The sequence below is a fragment of the Eleginops maclovinus genome, chromosome 22, assembly GCF_036324505.1.
Source record: "Eleginops maclovinus isolate JMC-PN-2008 ecotype Puerto Natales chromosome 22, JC_Emac_rtc_rv5, whole genome shotgun sequence".
Lineage (NCBI taxonomy): Eukaryota > Metazoa > Chordata > Actinopteri > Perciformes > Eleginopidae > Eleginops > Eleginops maclovinus.
In genome coordinates this window covers 4,397,582-4,424,270 of record NC_086370.1, presented here as the reverse complement: position 1 = coordinate 4,424,270, position 26,689 = coordinate 4,397,582, and the positions used below count along the sequence as shown (strand labels likewise).

General features: G+C 40.2%; 1 protein-coding gene across 1 annotated transcript in view; it reads right to left on the bottom strand.

Moving 5' to 3' along the window:
- The window catches only part of LOC134858530 (adhesion G protein-coupled receptor A3), a 231,850-nt gene that overhangs the window by 7,515 nt on the left and 197,646 nt on the right, over positions 1-26,689 (bottom strand). The window contains exons 16-17 of the mRNA XM_063874486.1: positions 26,444-26,567; positions 13,958-14,103 (exon numbers count right to left, since the gene is read on the bottom strand). Coding sequence (XP_063730556.1) covers positions 13,958-14,103; positions 26,444-26,567 — 270 coding nt within the window. The remainder of the gene's footprint in view (positions 1-13,957; positions 14,104-26,443; positions 26,568-26,689) is intronic.

Below are 26,689 nucleotides of genomic sequence, written 5' to 3'. Positions count from 1 at the left end.
GAGGGGAATGACCCCAAAGTGGCAGCTGTTCGAATTCTCTAGATGATAGGAGAGGAGCTTCAATACTTTCCTTGTAGTCTCCTTTTGCTTAGGATACACCAGATCATGCTTTCAGAGAGAAAAGGAGATAATGCTGTGTCACTTTTCTTGGCAAACACAACATTTAATGTGATGCAACATTCAGCCGTGAAATCAAACAACCAATCGTCACTAACTAACTTACTTTCACTTACATTCCAGTAATTCAGCATTTTCCATCTTATGCCTTATCTTGTCAAAGTGCTTATGTGTATACATTAACTTTTCATGAGATGTGACATGTCTCCCTGCTTTAAAGTTCAAAAAGCTCATTATTTTTCTCATACTGCCTGTGCTTCAGCACCTCTTTTCACCCTCTGCCTGAAACCAGAGCCCAGTCTGCTCTGATTGATAAGATACAATGGCCCTTTACTAATCTCCAAGGGGAAATAGTGTTTCCCACAATATTATTGTATTCACACACATTACAAATACACACACGCAGGGTTTTTTCTAGAAAAATACAGTATGAGGAAGCTAACTTCCCTTCCGGTCCAAATCCCGGCCCCGCCCACTTTCCTGTGAAAATTATTCATTGGAGTGAAGCGGAAATAATAGTTTCTTCCTGTTTTAAACCTGCTCATATCTTGCACCTCAAACAACAAATAAATCAAGAGTTCCGGTTTCTTTACTTCCTCTACTGAAAAAAGGAGAGTAAAAGAAACAATGTAATTCAGAAATCAGTTTCAGTGTCAGCCTGCTGCCTGCCACTCGTCCGCCGGCAGACCCACTGGACATCCATCCCCTATTTATTCTCCGTAAGCTGTCTCTGACGTCTGACGACACATTTCACACCATCTTCATATTTCTGGAGTCATCATATCGTTTTTGAAGAACAGAAATATTTTGTTTCTGGCATCAATTTAACATTTTACGGGGAAAATCTGCATTTTGGTCTGAGGGCGCAGGCCGTCAGTAAGAGGGAGCAGTGCCCCTGTTACCCGGTTTGGGATTTTAGCCTTTGCAGACTAGTAACATTCACACAAACCTATATAACGCAATAAAGGAAAAGGAAAACCCTAAAACACATAAGAGGGTCTCTTCAAATGAAGTGAAAGATATGAAATGGGAAAATGCAATGAACAGAGAGGAAGGCATCATATTTAATGGTCAAAGCAATTGTTTCAATTGCCAAATAACAAGGCTATATGTATGAGGATATGAGTGATTGACCAATCACATTGTACGTTTGAAATGAAGAATTACAAAACAACTAATTTATAAGTAAATGTGGGAAATAATAAACCCTATGGAATTTGTGTGACACATGGAAACTCACAGCTGCACTGACCGTGAGGCCACCAGTGGACCGAAAGAAATCTGATTACCAGTTACATCTGTTGGATTCAGTGGAAAGTAGTATATGATGAATTAGAAACTTATTTGTTCTGTAGAGCAGTGATTCTTAAACTAGGGGTCGCGACCCCAAACGGGGTCGGCAAAAACTTCCGTGGGGTCGCAAAATTATTTGTTACTTCAGTCGGAAATTAGCTGTTATAACACCTGGTGAAACAACGAAAAATAAAATGTCAATACAATGAAAATCTGCCTTTTTCTCATTCCTACACGCTGTTAAGAGGGAGAGAGAGAGAGAAAAAAAAAAGTTGCCCAGCTTTAAATGGCGTTTCGAATCGTTTATTGGTCCTATGATAGAAACAATGTAACAATCTGCGCCCACTGTTCAAACTCAATTTCTTCCCGGTTTTTTTACAATACGTCATAGTTAACTCGCCACGTTACTAGCCACGTTTGTGATACTAGCCACTTTTTTAGCCACTAGCCTAGTTATAACTTTCATCAAAAATGGACAGGTGGCTGCTAAAAAACAATGATTTGAGCTCAGAAGTGCCATCTACCTCCAGTTGTGCACCTACTCCTCCGCGATCCTCAGATGGGACAAGTTTGGCCGGTGGTGAGAATAAAAAAGACCCACCAACGAGGCGTCGCCGATACCTGAAAGAATTTCTTAAATATGGATTCACGTGCCAGGTAAAACATGAGCTCGACCACCCACAGTGTGTTATTTGCGGCGATGTTCTGGCACATGAAAGTTTAAAGCCCACAAAAATGAGACGACATCTCGAAAGCCGACATCCAGATGATGCTCAGAAACCCATGACATTTTTTTTACGAAAAGAAGCTGCGCTGCATGGGCAAAAGACCGTTGTGCATAGCCAAGCTACTGTGCCCACCAAAGCCTTGGCAGCGTCATACAAAGTGGCCCACCTTGTAGCCAAAGCACAAAAGCCACACACAATTGCTGAAAGCCTCATCCTTCCTGCAGCAATTGCGATGACCACAGCAATGCATGGTGAAAAGATCGCAAGTGTGCTTAAACAGATTCCCCTCTCCAATGATACCATGTCCAAACGCATTAACGACATCGCTAATGATATGAAATGCCAGCTCATCGAGAGAGTGAAAAACAGCCGGTTTTCTTTGCAGTTAGACGAGTCTACTGACTTGACTAATGTAGCCCATTTAATGGTTTTCATTCGCTACAGTCATGACGGGAAACTGCATGAGGACATGCTGTGCTGCTCTCCGATGGAAGGAAGATGTACTGGTGGAGACATTTTTAACTGTCTTAATGGTTGGATGGAGGAGACAGGCCTGGATTGGGATAAATGCATAAGCATATGCACTGACGGTGCCGGGGCTATGATGGGAAAACACAAAGGGCTGAAAGCCAAGGTCCTTAGCGTTGCACCACATGTCAAGTTCACACACTGCATTATCCATAGGGAGGCCCTGGCATCCAAGACACTTGAACCCGAGCTTAACAATGTTCTTCAAACAGCAATCCAAATAGTGAATTCGATCAAATCGCGCCCTTTAAATTCACGACTCTACGCCCTTCTCTGCCAGGAAATGGGGTCTGCACATGAATCCCTTCTTTTTCATTCAGAGGTAAGGTGGCTTTCACGGGGCAAAGTTCTTACACGCCTGTTCGAGTTGCGAAGCGAGGTGCGCACCTTCCTCTCAGACGTGCATTCCCCTCTTGCAGACCATCTCACTGACTCGAGATGGTTATCACGTCTTGCATACCTGGCGTGCATATTTGACAAATTAAATAGTCTCAACCTGTCACTACAAGGCCCCAGCACAAACATCCTGACCCTCTCAGACAAAGTGAATGCTTTCACAAAAAAATTGCAGCGTTGGGCAGCCCGTGCAGAGAGTGGGGACTTTGAAATGTTCTCGGAGCTGCACGACTTTTTGGAGAGTGACATGAATGCCAATTCATTGAAAGAGTCAATAACCTGTCATCTTCGTAGTCTCCTCGACAAATTCAATAAGTATTTCCTCACGGAGAATGTAGAGCCTTTTGACTGGGTACGACAACCATTCACCAACTGCTCCTCAAACAACCTGCCATCTGAGCTCGAGGATGCGCTGATTGAGCTGTCCAGCGACCGCACATTGCAGGCGTCGTTTGCCTCAAAAACTCTAGATGAATTCTGGCTGTCAGTTGTGCAGGAATACCCCGGGTTGTCCAAGGCTGCCATGGACATCCTCACGCCGTTTGGATCAACCTATCTGTGCGAAAAGACATTTTCGTCCCTGGCCTACATAAAGAACAAATACAGATGTCGTCTCAACAGCATGGAGGAGAATCTTCGTGTTGCTGTGAGCAGCATCGATCCCCGAATTGACCTGCTATGCTCGCGGAAGCAGGCCCATCCTTCTCATTGACATGGCGTCCGTATAAGAGGAAGTGAGATCGTTCCAATCATACACACTCTCTGTTGACTCTTGACTCCCGTTTGATTTGGACATTTGTTTCATTGCTTTGTTTGTTCCAGTTCTTGTTTGCGTTAATAAATTGTTGCCGCCCAGGCCTTTTCTTACACATTGCCTATTTGTTTTTGCTTGATTGACAGTCGTTACCATGGGTTTGCAATGCATAACGTTGTCCTGGCAACGCGATTTACAGCCCGCCCCCAAACAACCAAACTGCAGATGGCATTGCTGTTTCTTTCAAAATGTATGACTATCACTCAAATCATTGGAGACGCAAACTCGTAAATTAATTCACACAAAATCGTTCCTTTTCCATAAAATAATCGTCATACATTGTTAATTTGTTTGGATTGGAACAAAAAATCGGTTGCTACGGAAACGTGACGTCACACTTACACACTTTTGGGAAAGTGGGGTCACCAAACCTCTCCAGTTTTTTTTGTGGGGTCGTCAGACAAAAAGTTTAAGAACCACTGCTGTAGAGCAAGCAAAAAAGTGACTCTCCTTCAATGCGTTGGTTGTGAATACCTTCAGACAACAATACACATCTGCAAGATGCAATTAAACATAAAAAGGAAGGGCAGTGAATCAGAATGTGAAGATAAGGTGAGCAGCAGACTGTGACAAATGATAAATGAACAATGCAGAAAGTTCTGATGAAAAAGGAATATGTTTGCTATTTCTCTGAGATGCTCTCGAATTGTTACTGAGGTATTTTTCAAGCTCAGCCCTATTTTACTTTGTTGTGTGTCAACGTGACTAATGGGGACACCACTTTTTAAAAATTGGTCCAGTGTTTAGGGAAAGCGCTGCGGACGGCATCTGCTAAACAGGCTGCAATGTAATTGCTTTGGGCCATTGCGCACCGTCAATGTACATCCACTGGAAGTGCTTGTTTTTGCCACAGACAGTCTTAGATTGTTATTAAAGGTGTCTGAAGACATCGAAAGCAGCCTATAGAGAAATATAAATGTTTCTTTACATTTAGCTTGATCCGGTCTGTCCAACCCAGTCTCGCTCAAGAAGAAGTCTCATTCTGAAATCTAATGTGCTTTCACTTTGTCGGAACAAGCTACATGTTCAACCCTGACATGGTAACTCTATTAGACACTGAGCATAGTCTTCCTTTACGACAATGCAATAAACTCTGACAACACCGGTACTACTCTTTTCAAAAGTCATTGAAACATGACAATAAAGATCTCGGAATAAGTCTAACGTAGAGAAATATGTGTATTGTATCCTAAGGTTCCTTTCCATAATTTGTTGTGGTCGCATTCACACCTAATAGTCGGCTTCTTTGGTGCGCACCAGACGCAAGTTTGTGACCTTGTTTCATTTTTCAGAAAGTTTGGTTTGCGTTGACACAGACAAACCTCAAACAGACCATTGACCGTGAACAAAGCATGTGCACGGAAATGCTGTTCAACCATTGGTCAGACATTAAGCGGGTAAAACGCAAATCCTGGCAATTTCACTGTAGCGTCGGATCATCGAGTGGGTATTTTCAAAGCAAATATAGCCTAGTTTATGTTTATAGTTGTTTGTATCTTGGTGAATTATTGAATGATTTCAGAATGCATGAAAGCATAGGCAGGTATGTTATACACAGCATAGATTTAAAAAAGTGTCTAAAATATCAGGGGAGCTGACACTTCTCTGCAGCGCGTTGAACACATATATGTATTGTTGACGGAGCTTTTTGACTTTTACACAACACTGTTCAACACTCCGGTTAAATCTATTCTGCTTCATTCTTTTGCTTATGATTTTGAAGACCTCCGTGTTCTTGTAACCTATTGATACTACGCTTCCTATGTTTTGGTGCGGACTGCGTTCAAACACTCTGGTCCCCCTCTTTGAGGCGGACCGGATTCCGGTTGTTTAGTTCACATCAAAGGTCTTGGGCTGCGTTCACACCAACCCAAACAAACCGCACCAAGGAGTAAAACGCTGGGGTGAACTCAGAGACTCAGCATTTTATGATTTTGGTTTTCCCCTGTAGAATTCAATGGTTTTTAACGTGTTTATAGTTTCAAGCCTGATATGAGGTCTCTGGTTAACACAAGCCTACAAGACTTCCTGTTTGGTTCTACAACTTAAAATACATAAGTAAAAGTAACAGTTGGGATTTTAGCCTTTGCAGACCGTTTACATGCACAGAAACCAATAAAACACACTACAGGAAAGGGAAAACCCTAAGAAGCATAACAGGGCCTCTTTAATAATTACTCAATAGACAGGGGCAGGTATGTACATTTCATAAGCTTTAAGAATTCAGCGCAGGAACAAAGACTCCATCCCCAGCAGCCCCCTCTCTGTCCTTGTCGTTCTCTTTCCTATACAACACCATGCTATTTCCTCTTCCATCCAGTTCAATCTCAACCCCTGTCACTGCTCCAACCTTTCCACCACTCCATCTTCCTCCTCAGTTTCCCTTCTCTCTCCAAATCTGTCCTCGTCACACAGCACCCGTCCCAAAAATTCAATTACAATCAAGATGTTTGTCTGGGCTGGTTTGGCGAGGGGTGGTGGGGTGGATGGAGGTGGGGAGTAGGGGGTTTGGCGAGGCAGCATTACCGGCCTGTCACTGTCTCTGAGTGGAACGGTTCCCCCGGGGGACTCTCCTTCAACAGAAAGCCATTTACACAGCCGTCAGCCAGATAAGCATAAATGAGAAGAACTAGTGGATTTTAAAGCACCCTGTGCTTTATAAGCTTCATTCTCCTTTATCCCCTCCAGGAAAGCCAGCTTGTGTCTCCTGCAGGCCTATGTCCAATAAACCACACACACACACACACACACACACACACACACACACACACACACACACACACACACACACACACACACACACACACACACACACACACACACACACACACAAACAAAAGAGCACCTGTGATCAAATTACCATCTACATGCCGCTATGCCTTTATGCATAAACGGTGCTCCTTCCCATTAAAATGATTGCACTCACTATGTGGGATAACAAAGTCTACCAGACTTGGACATAAACATTTTTATTGTACATTCTATTCGAAAAAGGCCTTCAAGCTAAATGTCTGTGCATGCAGAGTTTGAGTGAGTTTAGGAACAGCAATCATCTGATATAAATAGACCCTGAAGTGCCTTTTAGCCAGCAGCTACACAGCGGCTCCCCACCCATCTTGTTCCTCTGCACTGTCCTTTTTTCTTTCTCCTGCACCAGGATATACATAGCACAGATGGGGACAACGGATGGTCGTATAGCTCCGGCACAGACCAGAGGCGTATGGTTAAAGCTGGACTATGCAACAGTAGGTTTATAGTCAGTTTTTCTCCAAGCAATATTCACTGGCTGTAAAAGCTCAGATTTTTATGAAGTCTATCAGAAAATTAAGTTAGAGAGGCTGTATTATTTTTGCGGGGTTTTCTTATTCCTGTAGTGTGTTGTATAGGTTTTGGTTTGTGTAAACGGTGCAAAGGCTACAATCCCTGTGTTCCCTTCAGAGGGATTTTCGCTACCACACCCCCCCCCTGCCTGAAACACCTCCATTAGAATCCTTTGTTTACTTCTGGTAAATAATGACATCACTGTGTAACACTACCGCTTCTATTGGCCAGCGATCAAACCCATTGTAAGTGATAGGCTAAGAGGCGGGATATCTGCAAGTTTACCAATCATATAAAAGCCAGCCAGCTAACCAATCAGAGCAGACTAGGTGTTGGTTTCAGACAGAGGGTGAAAAGAAGAAAATAAAGAGCTTTTTGAACTTTAAAGCAAGGAGACATGTCACAGTAGATCTTAAAATGTCCATAATATGTCCTCTTAAACATTTTCCAGTTACTTTTACGGTGTCAACTAGTTTTTTTCTAGACCTATTCAAAACAGCACGATGTTCATTTTCCTAATTGCAGTCTGAGTTAGAGTACAATTGATCACAAAGCAGGGTATTACTCAAACCATAATAGTACTTTTGGATTGACAGGTAGCTACCAGTGTTGTCCATGGGGATGAAGCCTTCGTACTTCTTCCTCCACCTCATCCTGACATTCCTCTGCCCTTCAATCTCAATTCAATTTTTACTTCACAATTATATCCATTTCTTAGTGTATGTTTAGTTGTAAAAGTTTAGTCGCCTAAACGTGTATTGATAGCTCCACCCTTTTGTGTCATTTCTGGCCAAAATTCTGAACTCGTGGCTTCAAAACTGTAGTCCAAAAACCTACGGTTGACATCACACTACCTATGTATACTTACTTACTTACAACTTACTTTGTCTATCGCAAGAGCGTGCCATTTTTGCGAAAAACAGTAATTTGCTTACTTGCAGAGAGTTAATTGTGAAGATCGATACCATCGCAGATAGATATGAGAAAAGCATTAATAGCAGGTTAGCTTAGAGTAGCAGCAAACTGTTAATGAGAGAAAGAGTTACACTGGCTCTGTCCTAAGGTAACAACAGATTAAAATGCCCATAACACATTATATTGAATTAAAATCAATCAAAAACAGGTCACGATTCAATGAGGAGTTATGCGGCTCACTATTTCTTGGTCTGGCAAATTTGGTTTTCCTATGGACAGAGCACAGGTAGCTGTTTTCCCCCTTTTCAGCTACGCTAACTCCTTATATCAAACGGACACATAGAGTGGTTTCAGTCTTCCAATTCATTTCCAAAAATGTTGAGCTGCAACATTTTTTTTCAACTGCAGTCTAGTGGGCTACATTCATTTCAGGTTCTTCATTCCTTTGGGTCATTTTCTAATTTCAGTTAGATATTCTACTTCACTAGACCCTTTCATTTTTAATACACATATCTCATAGTTCATGCATCAGCAGTCATTGATACTTGCCAATTCCCTTTTAAATATCTAAGAATAGCTTTTCCATAGCTTTCCCAACCAGAGAAAAGCTGATGAAATATTATTTTAGTCTATCTCTTACTCTGCCTTCTAGGCAGTGAATTGGCCTGTTTGTAATTCTTAAAGAGGCCCTATTATGCTTCTTGAGGATTCCCCTTTCCTGCGTGTTATATAGGTTTGTGTGCATGTAAACGGTCTGCAAAGTCTAAAATCCCAACACTCCCTCCAGAGGGAGTTTCTCTCCCACACACTCGTCCCCTGCCTGAACCAACTCCATTGGACTCCTTTGTTTACTTCTGTAGCATAATGACATCACTATGTAATATTCAGGCTTCAATTGGCTAGCGCTCCAAGAAATTGTATGTGATAAGCTAGGAATTTCCGCAACATCTCTAAGCGATTCGACAATCACAACAGAGCCGGCCAGTTCAGAGCAGACTGGGCTCTGGTTTCAGACAGAGGGTGAAAAGAGGTCTTGCAGTAGAGGCAGTATGAGAAAAATAAAGAGCTTTTTGAACATTAAAGCATGGAGACATGACACAGTAGAGACACTAAATACTAATATGAACCTATAAATGACCAGAACACTGTATGTCCTCTTCAATATTGAAAGCTGGCAGGAAAGGCTGGCAGGAAAGGCTGGCAGGAAAGGCTGGCAGGAAAGGCTGGCCTTCAACAGATGTTGGATGTTCTCTACCAGGAGGTAAAGTGTTTCTTCGTAAGAATTATCCACACCAGTCTCTGCAGATGACTGTCAGTTAATAGCATTAACAGAGGTGTTAAAGGTGTTTGGTCCAACACAGTGGAGCAGATTTTCTGACAGAGGTCAGTGTGATGGTCTGCTGGATACGCCACTGGTTGCTGTCAGGAGAGGAGCGACAGGCAGAGCGGTGGATGAGGAGGAATAGGTTGGTTGCAGTGGGGGGGGGGGGGGGGGGGGTCTAAGAGGAGAAATTGATTTGTCTCCAGCTGTTAAGTCTCATTGCATGAGCCTGTCTGACAGGGAGCATTACAGTCAATCACTGTGGATCAACTCGCCTGCCGAGCCACACAAGCCCACCCCCCTGCCTGCACCCAGACAAATTATCTCATTCACAAGCAGTGCATGATGAGAGAGCCTCGAAAATGCTCCATATTAAAAACCCCGATCACGAAAGTGTCTGAGGATTTGCTTTTCGAAGAGAGTGCTGCTTATACAGTTGAGAGATCCTCATCCTCTGAGACTAACTGACTTTTTAAGAACTATTGAGCGGTTTGAAGTTTCAATAATGACAGACATATGATGCTTCACATTTATAGATATTAGTCTTGTATTCTAAATTTGACTTTAGTATAATTAAAAAAGTATTACCATCAAAACACAGTGGTGTTCCAAAGCTATATATATATATTGGAGCAATAACAGCTCATAGCCAGTAAGGCGAAAAGTAACATCATCGGTGGCTATGCTAATGTAATACACGAGAAACTTTACTAACGACGCTACAGAGCCCAGCGCTGTTGAGATCATAAGTCTCCCGCTTAGAGCTGTCCCCCCCCCCCCCCCCCCCCCCCCCCTTAGACTATCACGTAGAATGTGTCATAGCTAGTCAATAAAAGTGATGTCACTATGTTACAGAAGTAAACAAAGAAGTCGGAGGTGTTTCAGGCAGGAGGGGGGGGGGGGGGGGGAGAAACTCCAATAAATAAATAAGTAAGTTCATTTGTCTCATAGACAATCAAAACTGAATATATATTAACTTGATGGGAAATATGTGTTTGACAGTCAGACAGTGAATGGCGCTGGTACTAAATGCCGGTGGACGAGCGTTGAACCAGTCAAGCGATCTGAAAATGGTTTGACAAACTCATTTGGAAAACTAGTACTAGTACGTAACTAAAACATAACTGTGTTTCAGTGGAATAGGGGTAGAAATAAGCAAACCTAAAAGTAAGTATTCCATAAGGGTTCATAAGCAGTGACTCCACGCGTTTAAAACATTTTCTTGTATTGGTTCATTCGCTGTCATCTTCAAAAGATTTCACAATATTGGAACTATAATACATGGAACTTCCAATAGCTTTGAGGAAATGACACTTCAAAACCAAATAAAAAGGTTTAAAATTACCAACTGGCATTCGCTACACCACGCCCTCGGTTGGCTCTCAAACCTTCCCTTAAAAGGATTTGTGCTCGGAGCTTCTGGAGTTCAGCTCTGCAGCAGACGCAGTGTGCAGAAGAGCTCACACAGCACCTTCTCACCGCAGAGGAAGAGCACCGTGTGGGTTCAAAAGCTGATCCTCTTAAACATGCCAAATGTGGTGACAGTGCAGAAAAGGAAAGGGATGGAGAATGAGTAGGAAATTACAAAAAGCAGAAATTAATCTGATGTGTGTCTGAGCAAATAGCAATTTAAAGGGTCAAAAGGCTAAATGCATTTAGATTTGTGATTAGGCTCCCGGCTCTGCAGCCTCCTGGGTGATTGAGGTAATTAGTTATAGCATGGGGGTGACGCCATGGTAACGGGTTGTTTAAAGTCGGTCACCTCTTCGTCCTTCTTCCTCCTGACATTCATCTGACCTTCAGTCTCTTTGCTTTGCAGGGTATAACAAAACCTCAACAAGAAACAAAACATATTGTATGTACTGTACATTTGTTTGAGTTTGTATTCACTTGTCTTATGTTGCGAGCCTCTTTATTGCATGGTTCTAAATTATTGTATTAAATTGTTATTTTTTAATATTAAAATGTCTTTTTTGGGTGAATTTGCAACATCTGTCCAGCGACTCCAGATAAAAAAAAGCCTCTTGGCTACCTCTGGTGCCTTCACAGCAATGCTAATTAATGCACACTGTCCCTGTTACATTTTAAAATAAATAAACGAGTGAATGCAAGAATAAAAAAACAATAATCTTACTTTAACAAATGCATGTGTTTCATTACTAATGGGAAAACTGCGGAAATCAGAGGTTTAAATATGTTTGATGAATGTAATTTGATATTTTTGGTTTATCTAATGCTATTTTCCGTGTACATAGTTTACTTGTTACTTCCTCTCACTTAAATCTTTGTTTAATTTGCACAGTTTTGTACTTTTACATTTTATGTTGTAAGTATATGATATGTTGTTCTGTTTGAGGAGCCTGATTTTCATTGCCAAAAACTACCTTGTAGCTATTACGCTGGCAACTAAGCCTTCATTTGCATCTTTGCCACGAAGGAACAGCAAAAGCAACATGTAACATTTAAAGTAAAAACTAAATTAAATAATAAAAAAAGGATCTCAAACGTATATGTTACTTTCCCCCAAAAGGTTGCTATCGATCCTGTACAGTGCCCAGTTTAATCCTCAGCTTCTCTGTGAAGTGATCTAAACTCAAGCTTTTTAACTAGTGAAATGCCCGGGTATTTCATATCTGTTGGTAAAAAGGGTGCTTTAAAAAAAAGAGAATGACATTTAAAAGTAAAAACACAAAGACGAAGAACAGTTTCTGGAACACGGGACTAAATTCCAGTTTATTTTATGTCATAGCATAATTGCTATTTTCTTACTTACACCTACAAGTACAAGCACAGCTGTTTGGGACTAGAGCAAAAAAAGCTATATTTAAACTGGCCCTAGTTAGTCCTTTTACCTAACTGTTTAAATGTCTTGATTTTAATTGTTTTTTACTCAATGAGAACCCTCAAATAGTAACAGCTTTCAGCCTGAATATCACCTTCAACAGGTGAGTTTAAGCTAACATGCCACAGCTGATGCGTTTAAGCGATTAAAAAGAATTCAATTGGCTCCTCTTATCTCTGGCATTTCTCAGACTCATTTTCACATTTAGAGAATCATTACCCTTAACAACATAGACTTCTTTTTCCTCACGGCTGACACTGACTCAGATTAAAGATGCTGTTTCTCATCATGAGCAAATGTGGGGGAAATCCACAAGGAGAACCAAAGCGGTACAAATAGGAAGACCTGACAGCTTTTTACTGCAAAGTGAACAAAGCCAGGGGCTTGAAAGAATGCAAACTAGCTGTGGATGTCCCCGCAGATAAAGCATGCAATAACTCATCTGTGAAAAGCTTTTGTTGTCATCTAAAGAAAACATGAGCAGGCAAACACCAAAGAAAAACACATTCACACAGAGAAAGTAGCATAAATCAACAGGCATACGCTCTAATACACACGACTAAATACAATACCTTCAATTAACCCCACATCCATTTTAAAATGTGTTATTAGAAACAAAAACTAATCGGTATGAATATATGAATCGGTAATTGAGTTTCACTGTTACAGATCAATCGATAGCTTCCATTTTCTTTGTCTTGTGACTGCATACAACCGTTGTTTTCCTAAATGATCTACTTGAGGGTTTTTTTTCACCAATTAATTAATATATTTATTTAAGGTATGATTGATCAAATAGGTACATTCTCCAAATAAACACAAAAAAATAAAACAAAGTTTGTCTGGCTTGGCAAGATGGGTGTAGCCAATTATTTTAAATGTTATATTTTATTTCGTAACATTATCTTTGATATGAATATGGCATTTAAACTTGGTGCATTCTCGGATTTTCTTTCCTTCCCTATTAATTATTTTGTACCCTCCCCAGGCCCTAACCACTGTACTAGGTATAGAAAAACTCAATTATAATGCTATTCTTACACTGATGCATCAACAATTCAATAATATAACATGTGTTTAAACATAATTAGTTGCAGTGGCCCTTTCTTTGCAGAAATGTGTATGCTCTTTGGGTATTTTTTTTTATTTGAACACTTCTTTCATCAATGCTTCGAATCATAGGGACAACGTGGGCTAGGAATGATTGAAGGATGACTGTGGCTCAGGGATATAGTAGTAGTCCACCAACTGAAAGATGAGTGATTGTATCCCAAGTGAACGTGTTGTTGTGTCTTTAGGTACCCCACATTACTTCCAATGGCGTAACCCTAACCCTAAAATGGCTCCCTATGGCCCATGATGTGTGAATTTGTGTTAGTTTCTCGGTCACTTTGTATGGCAGCCTCTGCTTAAATGTGTGTGAATGTTGACTTGTAGGTGTTGCAAAGACTGCAACAGCCCGATATATAAATGAAGACCATTTACCATCATGCACGGCTTTCACCTGCATCTCAGAGTCTAGGCTGAGGGAAATAGGGAAGCAAATAATAGCGCAGTGAACCAGTCCTTGCCCTCTAAAGACACACACAGCAAGCACCCAAAAATATACTGGGACAAATACACATATACACACAGCAGCCTATGTCCGTTTTATGGGTTGAGAAGTGTTGTGAAGACATTACCTCAACAGGGGTTGTTTAGGGGGCGGAGGTGGGTCACCATCCTGGCTCTGCTGAGGTTTCTTGGTCACCTGCTTGTAAATGTTCCTCGCCGTCACCCCGAGCCACAGCATGGTCGACAGAGACGAGTAGTGCAGCACGACCCCGACCTGTTACGGGTTGAAAGAAGGTACATCGAGTTATTTATTTGACTTTTCTGAACTTTTGCTTACGGTACAGCATGTGACAAACCAATGTATTCCTGTAAGTCAAAGAAAAAAGAGGTTCAGGAAGAGCTCTTGCAAACTCATCATCAATGTCACCGCAAGGGTGTCTCCACAGAAGTTTCCCTTCAAGACCTGACTGCTTTGTCTCATCTTACACTTAAAGACAATGAATGGAAAGGCAGGTTCAAAAAGTGCCATTGAATCATCAAGGTTGTTTGGGATAAGAGCATTACGGCGAGGTTATACAGCCGGATACTGAGCAGCTCCTTATCAGTTGAGTTAGAGGACACGAGGTGTGCACGGGGAATAACAAATCTGAATGTAAATGATAGTCACGTTGACGAGTACCGGCGCGTGACTGTGTTCCGAAATGCGCTGTATGTATATCGCAGCTCGTCGTCGTTTTAATATTCATGAATAATGTTGGAATGGGGGAACTGATCTAACTTTGTTTAAAGGCTTTGCCAGTTTGTCGAAAGATTGGAGAGATGAGAGTTACAAGCGGGAGGAAAGGAGGGAGGAAAATTTAAATGCACTGAGGCTTCTCTCCACCCAGTCAGTGTGTTCATGAGGTACTGACAATCAAATGCTCCGAGGCCCTGGTAGGTCTAGGGAGCCGACCTAGCGTACCAAAGCCTGGGTGCTAATTGGAATTGTCCTTGAGATAGTTACAGAGAGCAAAGAGCAGGTGGGAAGTCAATCACTAATGCCGAGTCCACACGCTTCAGAGCTTCATTAGTGCCAAGAACATACAGAAAGAGAACGTGTTTGTAAAAGGGAAATAAGGGAAGAGCGAAGGTTCTCAAATTAACAGAGACGGTAAAGGTGGGAGGTTTAATCCCATTTTTCAGACTATAGATATAGGCATATACTGTATAAGTACAATTTCAGGGACGATGAATTTATGGGAGTTCTTCAAAACTATGGCTGTCAGCTTAAAACTTTTAGGCTGGTAAATCCAAAAGCAGATTATCCACCAGGACAACAGATGGGAAATCAACATAACAGCAGGATCCATCTCAGAAGAGAGACATTCAGTGCCATTCAGGTAGTCAAAACTACCAGTGGTGGAATGTTACCAAGTACTGTACATTCACTCAACTCATGTACTAAAGTACAAATTAAAGGTAGTTATTCTTGAAGTATTGCCGTTTTATGCCTCTTTTTATTGCTGCATCTTAGAGGGAACTATTGCACTTTTACTCCAACACATTGATTTGACAGATTGCAGATTATGATTTCTCCTTCCTGTCCAGTGAAAATCATGTATCCAAAGATGTATTCTTAATGAGTTTAGTTGCCTTAACTGCCAAACAAATTCACACAATACAGAGCGACTCCACATTACACTGTAAGCAGCAGAAGATTTATTTGATATGGAAATACTCTACTCACTGCTGAGGCTAATATATTTTTCTGTTGTCAATTTTTGTTCAAAAGTAAAACATTCAAAAATGAATAAGAAAAAGCAGATTCAGAAACAGCCATGGTTATAGTTTGCATGTTAAGATGAGACGTATAAACCAACTTCCATTTTTACTTTTCAAAGTGTTTGTGTGCTATCACCTGATGTCTGGCCGGAAATCTGGGGAAATTCCAGTCAGTGATCGGATCAGTGAGCAGCACAGTGATCACACAGTTAACACAGCAGCAGCTGGAATACCCCAGAAACCCCGATCAATGTGTCACAATTGAAAAGCTAGCGCTTCTGTCACGTCAAACTCCCTCTTTCATCACTTAGGATTGATGTCAAAAATGCATGAATTAACCACACTGCACACCCAAAGAAAAGGATCTTTAGTTAGGCCTGTGAAATTTGAAAAGTGAAATATATTTTTAGATTTTGCATATTTGATTTCACCAAAGTAAAAGACTTTGCACACAGCACACCTACTATATGTATATAACAAATTCTACGAGTACTATTACTAATACACCGATAAATATATCTTAATGAACTATTTTCTATATGTACTGGTGTTATATATTTTACAGTGGGCACACTTTACTTTAAATAGTTTATATAGTGAGTTAATTAAGTTATTCTCTTTTAGCCAATTCATAGTTATTTGTTTAATGATTGCTATTCTTATCACAACAAATAGGTAGGAACCTTTTCTTTTAATTGGTGTTTAAATTTAATTTAACTTAACTTTATTAACTCACAATGGAAGAATCTAGTAAATGAAATCTATGGAATGGAGAAAACAACTATGAGAATAAAAACCAGATGCATGTCTTTGAAAATGGGTAAAGTATGGAACACTATAATGAAGAGTTATACTATTGATATTGTATCCATTCTTTTATTTATATTATTATTATTACTATGATTTCATATAGGATATGTCAACTGTGTTGTAGTTCCTTTAGGTACCTAGATGTGTTTATTTTGCTACATATGAATCATTTCATAAAATGCAAATTAAAAAAATAGTTTATATATATATATTTATATAAATATTTATTCAGCTTTATTTATCTTCAGTCGAATTTCTTTGTACCTACAACTCTTGGCTTTTTATAAATATTTGTATATTATTATTCTTATAAGTCACAAAACCCAATTTCACCTCAGGACAATACAAAGTACTCAGATTATTGTCCCGACAATAGTTTTGCAGTGCTGTTATGTGCACCTTCAAGGTCATTTGTGTGAAATGATGATGACAGAACAGAAGTGACAAGAAAAATATGAGGCAAAATAAGGATGTCATGTTTGATACACTGCGTCGCTGTGTGACGCACTACAAATCGAGCTCTACAATGACCAGTGAGGTCTCAACCAATCATATGCTTTTGTTTTAGCATTACCTGTCCCTTTCTCCTTCTGCCTTCCAGAAGTTCCTGTTTTGTTGTGTCTAAAAAATAGAAAAAAAAAACATTCTTGCCAGTACCAAATTCCCAGTGGTTTCACAATCCAACCTTAATCCTAACCCTATATTGTGTCAGCTGACATCAAATAGCAGTGTTAAGATAAAACATAAGCAACTTGACAGTAAGACAGTGTACACCATTACAAAACCACTAACAGCAGGGTAACATTTTACAAAAACAGTAGTACAAAGTAGTTACAAAGAAGAATACTAAAAGGATAGAGCTAAGTAAAATAAAGCTGTGAACCTGTGTACTAACCCTAACCCGAACCCATACACTGCTTTACAATGTATTTACTCTAAATACTGTGCGGAACGTAAACCTCATCATGTATCAAATCAAGAACAAACCAGTGTTCTTTCTGGCCTTAATATGTTGCTTTTCAAACAGTGAGTAACTTACTCATTCAGTTAATGAAGTGTGTTAATGACTCATGTTCAGCATTTTCTCTGAAGCGAGTTAAAATGGATTTTTTTAGCACAAGGAATCAAACTCATTTTATTTCATGAGCCTAATACGGCGTAATTTCTGAGCCAGACAAGGACGACACTTGCATAATAACTACGTAATAAAATTCATTTTTTACCTTTAGTGTAAAAGAAGCACGTAGTTACTTTGTAACACTCAAACTTCTATTGGCTAGCACTCCATCACATTATAAGTGATAGGCTAAGGGGCAGAACATCTCTAGCAGTTGACCAATCACAGAAGAGCCGGCCAGCTAACAAATCAGAGTAGACTGTGCTCTGGTTTCAGACAGAGGGTGAGGAGAGGTGCTGCAGCACAGGCAGTATGAGAAAAATAAAGAGCTTCTTGAACAATAAAGCATGGAGATATAGATGCGGCAAATACAAAAATGTGATAGTGGCACCAAATAAAGTTCTGTGGCTCTGTAAGGAAAAACATTGTTCAGTGGAATACCTAAACATGTGTATCCACTTTGTCCATTTTTGACATTCCATATCTACATTAATATTAGCCTGAGCTTGAAAGTATTATATTGCATAGACTATTAAGTAAACACACAGGATTCACGATAATGAATCTAGCATACAGTAGAAAATGCTAGTCCTATTAGGACAATGCAACTCTAGTTGACAAAAACTATTTTTATACTCTGCAAAGTCATCAAGTGGGCCGGAGTGGACGTTTTGTCAGGCGGTAAGTTGGACATCCATGTTTTAGCATTTTTTGTAAGGAAACCACCGTTAGAGAGAGTATTTTAACAATTTAAGCACATGCTAACGGAGCAAAATTCAATGGCCGTTCTAAGCTTTCTTCTATTGGCATATTCATTATATCGGTTCCCCGCTGTTTTTGATTCATAAGTAATAACCAGTCTATCGGAAGTATTTCAACATGTGGGGGAAATGAGCCCAGGAAAATTTAAATTGGACCCAATGGAAGTACAAAGCAAATCAGTGCAGATACTGTAACGTCTCCAGCCTGATTTTTCTCATTTCTTCCTGCCAGCATTTGCCGTCACAACTAATTTCACAGTGGCACACTAATGAGGAAACCCTCTGTAAAGCATCTTTAAGCTGACAGTTGGATGTAACCTCAGATCTAGGTCACATCCTTAGCCAAATTCTTTGCTCAATTATTAGCTTATTTAACGTCGGTCACACTCGCTGAACAGTCAACAGAGATGTCTAACCTAAATTATGATGGTGTAAGGTAAGATGAGGTGAGACGCGGGAAAACAAGGACAAACTGTGTGTTTTTCTGCCGTTAATGCACGCACAAACAGTAGATGCGGTGTGACAGCCGGGGCGTTGCTCAAATCAATGATGAAATGAGCCTCGTTGGAGGAAAAGATAGAAATAGAGATCAGAGATGACTTTGAGGCTGTAAAGACATCGGATGCTGCATAGCAGCGGTGGGTGGCGACACGGAGCAAGACTGATGGAGAGCAAGGAGATGAGCAAAGGGGTGCAGGTGGATGTGGTAAGGAGGAGGTGGGCTGGTGACTGCTTGAAGTGCTGCGAGAGCTGCCAAAGCTAGTTTCAGAGCTCCTTGAAGTTCCCTCTGTTGAAGGGAGAGCGTGTACTTATGTGCCCACCTGGGATTAGGGAGGGGGTAGAAAGTGTGTGTGGGGAGGTGGGATGATTTGGGCGAGAACGCCAGAAGGCACTGCGGGTGCAATTTAGACGTGTGTTTGCGTCCTTGTGCGATTACACATCTCCTGAAGCAGTCCTGTAATTATCCCAAATTGTGTCTGCTGGGGCCCGCCTGCATCCCGGTGGAGCATCAGACAATCTGGGCTCCAGCCCAAACCTGCAGAGAGCCGTCCTGTTAGCAGTGATTGGGTAAAGGAGGAGCAGCAAGAAGCAGTCAAAGGCCCCAGGATGAAATTAGATAAATGAATAAATGCTAAATAAGAGCCAGAGCAGAGCCAACTGAGCCGCAGGGATCCGTCAACAACACCTGCCCCCTCCCTGCTCGACAGGAAGGGTCCAGCATCACTAACTATTGGATGTATTCATAGGAAATAAATAATTCCTTCCAAAGATCATAAAAGTAAGTTAAAAAAGAAAGGGCTTTAAGCTCGATGGAGGCTAAAGAACTCTAATGGCATGTGTCCACATGGCACCACTGTTGTATGACAGACTAGCCTTGCCCCCTTTTTAAGTTTAGGCTTCTATACGTGTGTTTGACATAGTTTCCACCCAACGTTCTCCTCCAACAGATGGGCGTTTTGTCTTTGTTATAATAGGTTCTATCTTTAGGACAAAAACAAGCTTCTCCACCAATTTACTCCAGTGACTTCATCTGAGCTGTTGAGAAAAGTTGAGATATTTTCAAATCGAGTACTGGGACAAAAAGCCTCTTCTGAAGACGACCACATGTTAATGCATGCTCTCTGTTCTTTAACAGAGATCATTTATTGTAATCAATAAAAAAAAGATGCTTGCGCTCAGAAAAAGGCGCTATGTGGACACTGGCCCCAAGCCTTCCCCAAAACTTTTGGTCACCATACCACTGTGAACTACATGGGCAGACTCAACAACTGACCCATGTTCCCTTAAGGTCTCATGTGCATGCTTCTTCTACAATTTATTGTCATTACCAGCAACTCCAAATCCCAGCTTGTAATATAAGGCTACTTTCATAGTCAACTAATATATTTGATAATTAGAAAACTCATAAGAAAGTAGCGCTTTTCCACTAAGCATTACATGGTTTTAGACTCTGTCAGAATCAGCTCACAGTAACAGTATTTAGTAAACCCACAGATACTCAGATTTAGACTGTGGTTGTTTGTTGCACTTGTTTTCATAGTCCTTGAGCATGCATTTCATTTGTTCATTTAAATGTGCATACTAAATATCTTGGTTTCTTCTTTTCTAAGGTCACGTTGTTCTGTTGTCTTACATAATAACCTTAAGTTAAAAACATCTTTATTTTCTCTTGTAATTATTTGCATTGCATTTAATATTGAGGTAATCCAAAATGTAACAAATAGTAATCAGGTTACCTTTTATATTGTGATTACTGTTTACATAGCTTTTTTAAATGTAACTAGCAATCGTAGCAGATTACTTTACATTTTCAAAGTAACCCGAGTCCCGACCCTGGTGATAAACTCATAGAGAAGGATCAGCTGGAGCTGCAGCTGCCCTCGGCTTTATGGAGCTGTTTATGTGAGCTGCGGCTCATTGTTTCACATCTTCTCTGTTTACTGTTCACTCTGCCTCTCGAGGTGTTGCTCTCTTTTCAGCTGCAGCAGCACACAGCTGTTCTCAGTGAAAGCTGCACCTGCACAACACCTGGCGGCAGCAGTTAGCGACTAGCTGGTGAACATACAGGAGCATTCTGCTGCTTAAGAGACAGATATTTCCATTAGGGGTCAATGGCAGTGATGACCATTGATTGATGAAACCGATAAGTGACCGATACTGATAAAACCGCTTGGCCCCCCAATGACCCCCACCTCATAAGTTGCCTATTTAATATGGGAGGCAGCTGTGTGGTGTTTTAAGCTCGAGTAATCTTTTATATTGGTCCACACTATCAATGTTCATATTAAAGAAATATATTTTAAGCTTTATACATGACGCAATAAAGCAGAGTGTTTTGTGAAACTCAAATCATTGAACAGTGTTGTAACTTAATAACTGATTTTATGTTGTAGTCCTTGACAGGAAATGCTGTTATTTTGAAGTGCTTGTGGCTGTGTTTTCCGGTTAGAGAACAAAAAATAAGAATACGAGATGTCGAGTTCATGTTCAGCTTTTATCACCGTTACCTTTAGAAACTGCTGTAAATATTACAGGATTACAATATGACCAGTAAATATTCAGTTTGAACTAGACCCACTTTGGTCATTATTCCACTACACAACAAACAGAGACACGCACACATTTCTGTGTGGCAACTTCTTGTTACTTATCTCCTGCTTCTTTAGATTTTAGATTCAGTGCCAAACGTACATCTTGTTGCAGCTGCTCCGCCTTTTTTTCTTTTTTACTTTTCAGCTTTCTTATTTGATCTTAATTGTTATTTTTCTGTGAGTAACTTCCATAAGAAATGTTCCTGCTGTTGATGTAGCCACGCCGTTGTTGCGCAGCAACCACATGGCTCACTTGTTTATACCAGGGTGAAGTTAATCATGCCTGCTAGCAAAGTGTTTAGAACACTTCTATCACCACTGAAATCAGGAGAAAGAAAAAGATGATGCAGGGGTTAACAGAAGAGAAAATGAGGAGAGCTGAGTCCAGCTCTCCCCTATCATTATGGCCAATGTAAGGTCACTAGCTAATTGGATGGACGAGCTAACAGCTTTAGCTAGGAGTCAGACGGACAACCTTACAGTGTTAGCTATGTATATTAAAGGTCATCTATTATGCAAAATGCACTTGTTGATGTCTCTTATACATAAATATGTGTCCCCAGTTTGAACAAAACACTCCAGAGACATGTTTCTTATACATCTGAAAGCTATATTATATTCCTAAAAAGAGTATAATATGAGACCTTTAAGTGAAAGTGAGTATATGTTAATGTCCCATTGAAAACATAACCGAGAGCTTCATCATGTCTTCAAAATAAGCCCATTTTATTCTAATGTAGTGCCACGTCACAAAACTGAATTTCCCCCTGGGATTAATACAATATTTTGATTGTTTGATTGATAAACCATGAACTAAATTTGCCTGATTAGGAACAGCTGATGATTCATAGTATCAATACACTGTTCAAACTGAATTTTGGCATCTTTGTCTTTCGATCTTGGAGTGGTAGGAAGTATTTTGAGTAAAAACCCACAGCCTCAATATGACTGTCAGCAGCAGTGGAGGAAGACCTGACGGCTGTGACACATATGGTGACTTCTTACAGACTTCCCTGTCACCTGTGCCTGGCAGCTCCGACACGAAAAATGACGCTCTCCGTTTCAACGCGGCGAGTCGGAGTCTTTACTCTATGGAATAAAGGGGCCACCTAAAGTGCTTGTGACAGCAGAAGACGCAGCTGAGGCCCAAACCCACTGCAGCTTGCAGTAAAGGGAGCGAACACGGCCCATTGATGGAGAACAGGGAGTCAGTGAAGGCATTTGAAACTGTGAGTGAAAAGGAGAAGTGTACATCAATCTCTTTGCGCCTACGTACAGTAAATGCACCCCTGCTGAGGTGAGCTGGCAGTGGAAGATGCTCTGTCCCACCTAATGTTTAATGCTCAAAACCTGAACAAGGCCAGCCATCAATCTCATGGAAGGGAAATCTACCAGGTAAATATGGCTTTTCACCCATGAGAAAAAGGAAACATTATTTTGCATTCACTTTCTTTTTGACACCTACACCCTATCTTGACGAGAGTCTCTACTGCCTTAAAGGACAGTACACCCCAAAATCACAAATAATAATTAATCCTCTTACATTTTCACAATGTAAATATTCTGTATTTATTATCTATATATATTTATCCTAGATTGTTTTGCCACGAGTTGCTGGAGATAGGAATGATTTTCCATAAAAATATTCAGCTTCCATCCAATATAATAGATGAGAGCAGCGCTATGTTGCTGCCTAGTGAAATGACGGCCCAGCCCACTTTCCTGTTGAAAACAAAGAATCATCACCAAGCACAAAACATAGTTTTATAATACCTAAATCCAGCTGTATCCTGGTTCGCATGTCAAACCCCAAAGAAAAGGTTCAAAGTTACTAGACGGCAGATGGCAATTTTAGACCGCACTTACTTGAGAAGCTTTTGAAGATACGAAATGTAGTCACTTGGCTGAGCTGTTGCGTTAGCTAGGTCCGGTGAGATCAGGGTTTTGGTGGAATAGTCTTTTTTGCACAGCAATGTTCCTAGTGGAGTGAAATGACCCGGAAGTACTGAGGTGGCTGCCATGATAGAACACGTTTGAATTCTCTAGATGATAGTTGTTATATTAATGCCTTTAAGAGCTGTTTGAGTTCTCTAGAGACAAGGGGAATAGAGCCGCAATGCTTCCCTTGTTATTTCCTTTAGCATGGGATACACTTGAAAATACTCCTGAAACAGAAAGGACATATTCCATGCTGACTAGTCAGTATGACTGCTACATTTAAAGTGACCCAACATCCTGCCTTTCACGACAACAACCAAATGTGATTGACAAAACCCAGATCATGTAAATGACAGGTTCTTATTAAACGCATATATGCTTGCATTCATGCACAATGATATGATTGGTGGGTGTGGTGCCGTAGAAAAAAAGAGTTCCTATATGAAAGTGATTACAACAGGGTTAGGGTTTACACTCCTCTGTACAGAGTGTGGTTACTGAGTTCTTTTTATGTATTTCTTTGAGCTTTGAACATATAATAGATCAAGCTAAGTTCCAGCTAGATCTTTTATAGCTTTTCTTTTACGCTCTTATCTTTTTATGTTGTTATGTTATATGTTCTTTTATATTTGCACTGTGGGACTGCCAGAAACGGTATTTCAATTTTCTGTACGTATAACACATGTGGGAACTTTGACAATAAAGTGGACTTTGACTTGACTTTGACTTTATATTCAAGAGACAGAAATCTCTATGTTTGAAATCTCAAACACTATAGCTAACACCAAAACATCTGGATCGATACAAAGGTTTGAGATTAACTGACCGTTAAAATCTAATTAAACAAGATTATATTTTTGTAACCATTCCTTGACAACATTATAAACATTCTGAATACCATTTATAATTCCACCTTGTTCCACCTGCCTTCTTGATCAATAACAAACTAAAAATAGTATGATGCCAGCATTTCTCTTACCTGTTCTCACATCTATCCTGACATCCCAAATCTCCAAGACCCTCTGCAAAACTTCTCTTACTCATTCCTAACTGTGGGCTGCAGAGATGGAGGCAGCACCCGTGTGACCACACAGTGATTGCAAAGGGTCAGAAAGTCCGCCCGGAGGGACATTCTGCTGTAATGGAATATCTATCTTCTCAGGCAGATCAATATGTACAAAACAGCTGAAAACATGCATTGAGGATTTCGATACAAGGTGTATAAAGACCTTGGATGTAAGCAAGTTGAGGATGTTTGATGAAACCTAGAGGAATACTCATCTGCAACCAATAGAAAATAAACAAGCGGTGAGTTGAGGTGATGGTCTGAGCTCAATACTGTTGTGAGCAGATGTTAATGTGAGTGGATGCTAACAAATACAATGCTAACATGCTGAACTTTAGCAGGTATAATGTCACATATACAAACGCTAACATACATTTTCACACAAAACGGTACTTGAAGAGGGAGAAAATGTGCCCAAGGACAGCTAGTCATGTTGACTGCACAATATTGACCACTGACCATTTGATTGACACCCATTTACACTCTGAGCTACATATACCCTCTTAGTTTATACAATATTTGACCTGATGATTGGTGAAATACACAATTCAATAAATACATCCTGAAGCCATGACTATTTTTAGCTAGTTGATGAGATGTTTCACGGAATAATATTTGGGGAGGATTAACGTTCTGGTAATCCAACAGTTTTTGAAATATTTCAGACCATCCAGACGCAGCCTCTGATTGGTCAACAGACTCAGGATACTAAGAATTGCTAGTATAAAGCTCTTAAATAAATGAAAAGTAAAATGAATTTACATAATTGACTAATACTTTTTACACAAAAAGTCAGAAGCCCTTTGTTATACTTTCTTTTTTTAATGTAATCATTTTAAAATGTGTTTTATATTTTAATGTCAGGTTAGTTTTTGATATATTTTAATCATGTGTTGCACTTTTCCTGAAAGCTATGTTTTATGCAGTATTTTGCATACAATAAATGAACAACTATTACAACTTACATAACATTTACCATTTGAAAATTTGATGAAAATCACTAAAAAGATTCAACGTAGGATTTACCAATATTGATTTATTTTCTAAAAGTTTTGAAAAGATACTGCAGTCCAAGGCTGGATTTTAAATCTCCTGAACAATCACACCAGAGCGGGCACAAGATTCAAGATTCTCTTCTGGGCAATAAGTAATCTGCACTTATGCAGCACGAGAGAAAGTAGGTGCTGTAGATATAGAACATAAATATAACTACAGTGTACGCTTATTTTATGGATTTGTAGCGTTGTATGTTAGCATTGTAAAGCAAATTGGTCTATACAGATATGGAGAAGGTTGCTGATCCAATTTTTTATTTACCATAATCTCTAGAATCCTTTCCTCAAACACTAACTTGTGGAGGTGATTGTGAACACAAGCAAATAAGTTATATAATGTATAATCTACGGCGGTCAAAGTTAACACGATAACAATGTGTTAACACAACTTCCTTTTAAATCCACTAAACTAAACGCCAGAAAAAAGCCGCAAATGGAGATAGAACAGTTCCCCAGTTGCATTGTCGCAATAGGCATAAACATCACATTTGTCAATCACTTCTGTCTACTCCCATGTTGAAAGTGAGTATTAAAAACTGAATTGAATCAATTTATCATGAATTAACTATGGAAGTCAAAACGATTAATCAAAGTAAACATCATTTAATCTATTGACAGCCCTTGTACTGTATAATCAGTATAGAGGTAATTATGCCATGGACAACTGTTTGGTATTGAATTCTACATACCACTTTCGTGACTGCCCAGAACAATGATATAACATATGGCCCACCATTAACCCGAGGCAACAACATGGACAATAGAGGGCCAGAGAGTAAGTGCATTCATGACAGAAGATCCTGTACCATAGTGGCTCCTTGTGTCATCTCATGTGTTAACCATGAGAGGGAACAGATCATTCATGCAGCTGAAGCATGAAAGGCACATAATGCAGGGTTACCATTTGTCCACATACTGCACTCGAGGATCTGGTTGCCAACACCTGAGTAGACATTCATAATCAATTTTCTGAAAAGCTTGGAGAGTGGATGAATGAAAAGGGAATGCACTTACTGCTTGACAGATGATGGGGTATTTGATTCGATTGATGCCGCCGGCAAACACAGCAAAGGTCAGCGCCGTGTGGAAACAGAAGTTGAGAAGCATGTGCCATCCCTTCCGACTGATGCGGATTGCGCTGCCAAGAGAGACCGAGAATTAGCAGGTAAACACCAGACATCACAGAGTTTTATCATGAATCTCATTTAGATGCTGTTCTCAAGGTGTATGTATCAGTCACTTCAAATGTGATTTAAACCA